Source organism: Bison bison, unplaced genomic scaffold (assembly GCF_000754665.1).
Source record: "Bison bison bison isolate TAMUID 2011002044 unplaced genomic scaffold, Bison_UMD1.0 scf7180017860863, whole genome shotgun sequence".
In the NCBI taxonomy this organism is placed as follows: domain Eukaryota; kingdom Metazoa; phylum Chordata; class Mammalia; order Artiodactyla; family Bovidae; genus Bison; species Bison bison.
In genome coordinates, this window is record NW_011491435.1 from 3,110 (window position 1) to 6,607 (window position 3,498).

The 3,498-nt window shown below is 42.0% G+C and overlaps 1 protein-coding gene across 1 annotated transcript; it reads left to right on the plus strand.

Annotated features, from left to right (window-relative positions):
- The first annotated feature begins 2,320 nt into the window (after positions 1-2,320).
- On the plus strand, positions 2,321-3,073 carry LOC104982912 (CD63 antigen-like). The gene is given in 1 exon segment (XM_010832345.1): positions 2,321-3,073. A coding segment is annotated over 1 exon segment (753 nt).
- Positions 3,074-3,498: the final 425 nt, after the last annotated feature.

The window sequence follows — 3,498 nt, forward strand, 5'->3', positions numbered from 1 at the left end:
ATATAAATAAAAACACACATAAACACATGTGTTCCCAAATTATTTCCTAAGAAAGTATTATCAATTTTCACTTTCACCAGAAGGGACCATATGTATACATTACAAATAAGAGCTGTATGAAAAAAAAAAAGAAAGAGCTGTCTGAGGTTGAAATGCTCTATCACATTTAACTGAATTATTTTGGCCCCTATTGTAGAGGAGTTTCCTATGAGGGGAAGTGGGACTGAATGACCCAAAAGGTACCTGCCATCTACAAGAGTCACTGACTAAAATCAATTGAACTACTACCAAGAGAACTGGCTATCCAGTTCTATTGGCTCCCCAAGAAGTTAGAATCTCAGCTCACTTAAGTCACAATGCTCGCTGCCAAGGATACGGTCCCTGTCCTTGAAGAGCTACCTGTCTAGTGGAGTGCAGGTATTAAATAATTAATTTCAATATAATGGTATCTGATAATACCTGAGACATTTTCAAGGTATTATAGGGTCTCAGAAGAGGCCCTTAAGCAAAGAAAGGTGGGGAAAACATTGTAGACAAAAAGAAACAACATTATCAAATGTATGAAGGGGAAAACATGGCTTGTATGTTCTATGTGTGTGTCTACAAGTCATTAAGTTTTCTTTAAGGATAAAGTATTAAATGGAAAATGGTGTAAGCTTGTAGGATAGTCAGAGGCTAAGTCATGGAGGGCTTTATATGCCATACTGAGAAGCTTAAACTTTCTTTTATAAGCAGTGGAGAAATATTTGAGGTTTTAGAGAGAGTGATGCAGTCAGATGTCATGATAGATAATGTTTCTGACTGTGGTGGAAGAATGGATACATTTTTAATGAGGCAAGACCAGAAGCAAGGAGATCTGTTAGGAGACTTTTGTAATATCCTACTGAGGAAATGTAAAAGCTTAAATCAGGGCAATGGCAGTATGGAGGAATGGAGGGGAAGGAAAGGCTCAAAATTATGCTGGATGTCAATTGGGCAGGAGTTGATAATTGATTGAATGTGAGGGCTAATAGAAAGAAAATACTGCATAAAAATCAAGATAATAAGAATATCAAAGAATCAATGCTCAATAGGTTAACCGTAGAAGAGAGGTCCAGCCAGAAACATTACTGGCTGAAATATGCAGAATGAGTAGAAGGGGTAAGACCTAAGGGAGAACAATATGAAGGCTGCTGGAGTAATCCTTGTAATGGATGGCAGTGACTGGATTAATGCATTGCCTATGAGGTGGAGAGAAGTAGATGGATATGAAGGATTTTAAGGAAGTGAGAATTGACAGAGCTTTTTGATGGATGGGATGTGGAGATGAAGGAGAGAGAAAATTAAAGGATGATTCCCAAGGTTTCTAACTTAGGCAACAGAGAGGATGGTGACACAATTTATTTGAGACAAGAAACTCCAGGAGAGGAGTGTGTTTGGGCTCTATTGATGAGTTTAATTATGAAAAAATTGAGCTTCAGTTCCTGTGAGACATAGCACACTAATTCATTTATTCCTTCACTCAACAAATATTTACTGAGTACCTACTATATGCCAGGTACTATGCTATATTCTGGGACTAGAGCAATGAAGACAGTCTAGTTTAAATTCAAGTAGACATGTTGATGAGCTTCCCAGGTGGCGCTACTGGTAAAGAACCTGCCTGCCAATGCAGGAGACAAAAGAGACGTGGGTTCGATCCCTGGGTCGGGAAGATCCCCTGGAGGAGGGCATGGCAACCCACTCCAGTATTCTTACGTAAAGAATCTCCTGGACAGAGGAGCCTGGTGGGCTACAGTCCATGGGGTCACAAAATGTAGGACAAGACTGAAGCAACTTAGCATGCATGCACAGACATGTTGGTATTTGAATGAAGCTAAGGATGAGTTTAAAGCTAAGTTATAGGTTTGGGACTCACTAGTGCATGAAATCATTCAGAGAGTCTCTAGAAAATGTTAATATGTGGGGCAGGGTTGAGGAAGAGGTACCAAAAAGAAAACTGAGAGGTAGTGGCCAGAGATAGGAGGGAAATCAGGAAATGTGGTATCACAGAAGCCAAGAGATAAGTCATTCAAAGATGGAGTGATGAATGTTTCTGACAGATCAGAGGAGAAAGTCACTGTCCATTGGATTTAGTGACAAGGTGCTCATTGGTGAGGTATGTGGGAATATCATCAGAATGATATGGGCAGAAACCAGTTGCTGTGGGTTTAGGAATGAATAGGAAAGGAAATGGAGATGGACTTTGTAGATTATATTTTTCCCCCAAATTTTAGCTATATAGAAAGCCTGAGCCAAGGCAAGAGCGTGCACAGCCTTCTGGAGCCCAAGCCTGGCAGCCATGGTGGTGGAAGGAGGAATGAAATGTGTCAAGGCCTTGCTCTATGTTCTTCTGCTGACCTGTTGCATCTGTGCAGTGGGACTGATTGCTGTGGGCTTAGGGGCCAAGCTCGACCTGAATCAGACCACTAACTGGGAGGCCACCCCTGAATCCCTGGTGCCCGTGGTCATCATCGCAATGAGTATATGCCTCTTCCTAGTGGCCTTTGTGGGCTGCTATGGGGCCTGGAAGGAAGACTACTGTCTTATGATCATGCTTGCCATCTGCTTGTCCCTAATCATGCTGGCGGAGGTGGCTGCAGTCGTTGCTGGCTATATGCTTGAAGATAAGGTGATGTCAGAATCTAATAAGGACTTCCAGCAGCAGATACAGAATTATCAAAAAAACAATCACATGTCACCGATTATGGACAGGATGCAGGAACATTTTAAGTGCTGCAGGGCAGCTAACTACACAGACTGGGAATACATCCTGCTCACAACCAAGCGAGTCCCTGGCTCCTACTGTGTCAGCATCAACTAAAGGCTGGTGGGATTAATTTCAGCAATAAAGGAGATGCATGCTGAAAGCTGTGTGGCGAAGACGGGGGGCTGGCTGAGGAGCAAAGTGGTGATTGCAACGGGCTTGAGCATTGCCTTTATGGAGGTCCTGGTTATTGTCTTTGCCTGCTGCCTTGTGAAGGGCATCCGACGTGGCTATGATGATGTCAGGGGTCTGGTCTCTTCAGCCCGCTTAACCAGGGCAGTGGGGTAGTATACTCCAGGTTTTTCAATTAAATGGATAATTTTTTCAGACCAAAAACCGTGTTTCGACTCTAAAAGGGGAAAGTAACATCAATAATAGCTGGAAAAGGAATGTGGTGCCCCGAGTTACACAAACTGCAATGTTGAGGACACAGTCCTTTAGACTACCAAGTCTGTCTAAGATTTCTCATCCCAACTATTAATACAAGGAGTTGGGGTTCAACTACAAAGTTAGAAGAGTCCACACAAAATCACCCTCACTTCTGACACCAACTGTAACTTTGAGAGTTCCCCAAACACCTGTAAGCTTCAATAATTTATCAGAAAGATTCACAGAGCTCATTGAAACTTATTATACTCATAGTTTATTACAGGGAAAGGATAAAAATTAGAACCAGCTAAATAAAGTAAATGATATGTAGGACAGAGTTTGGG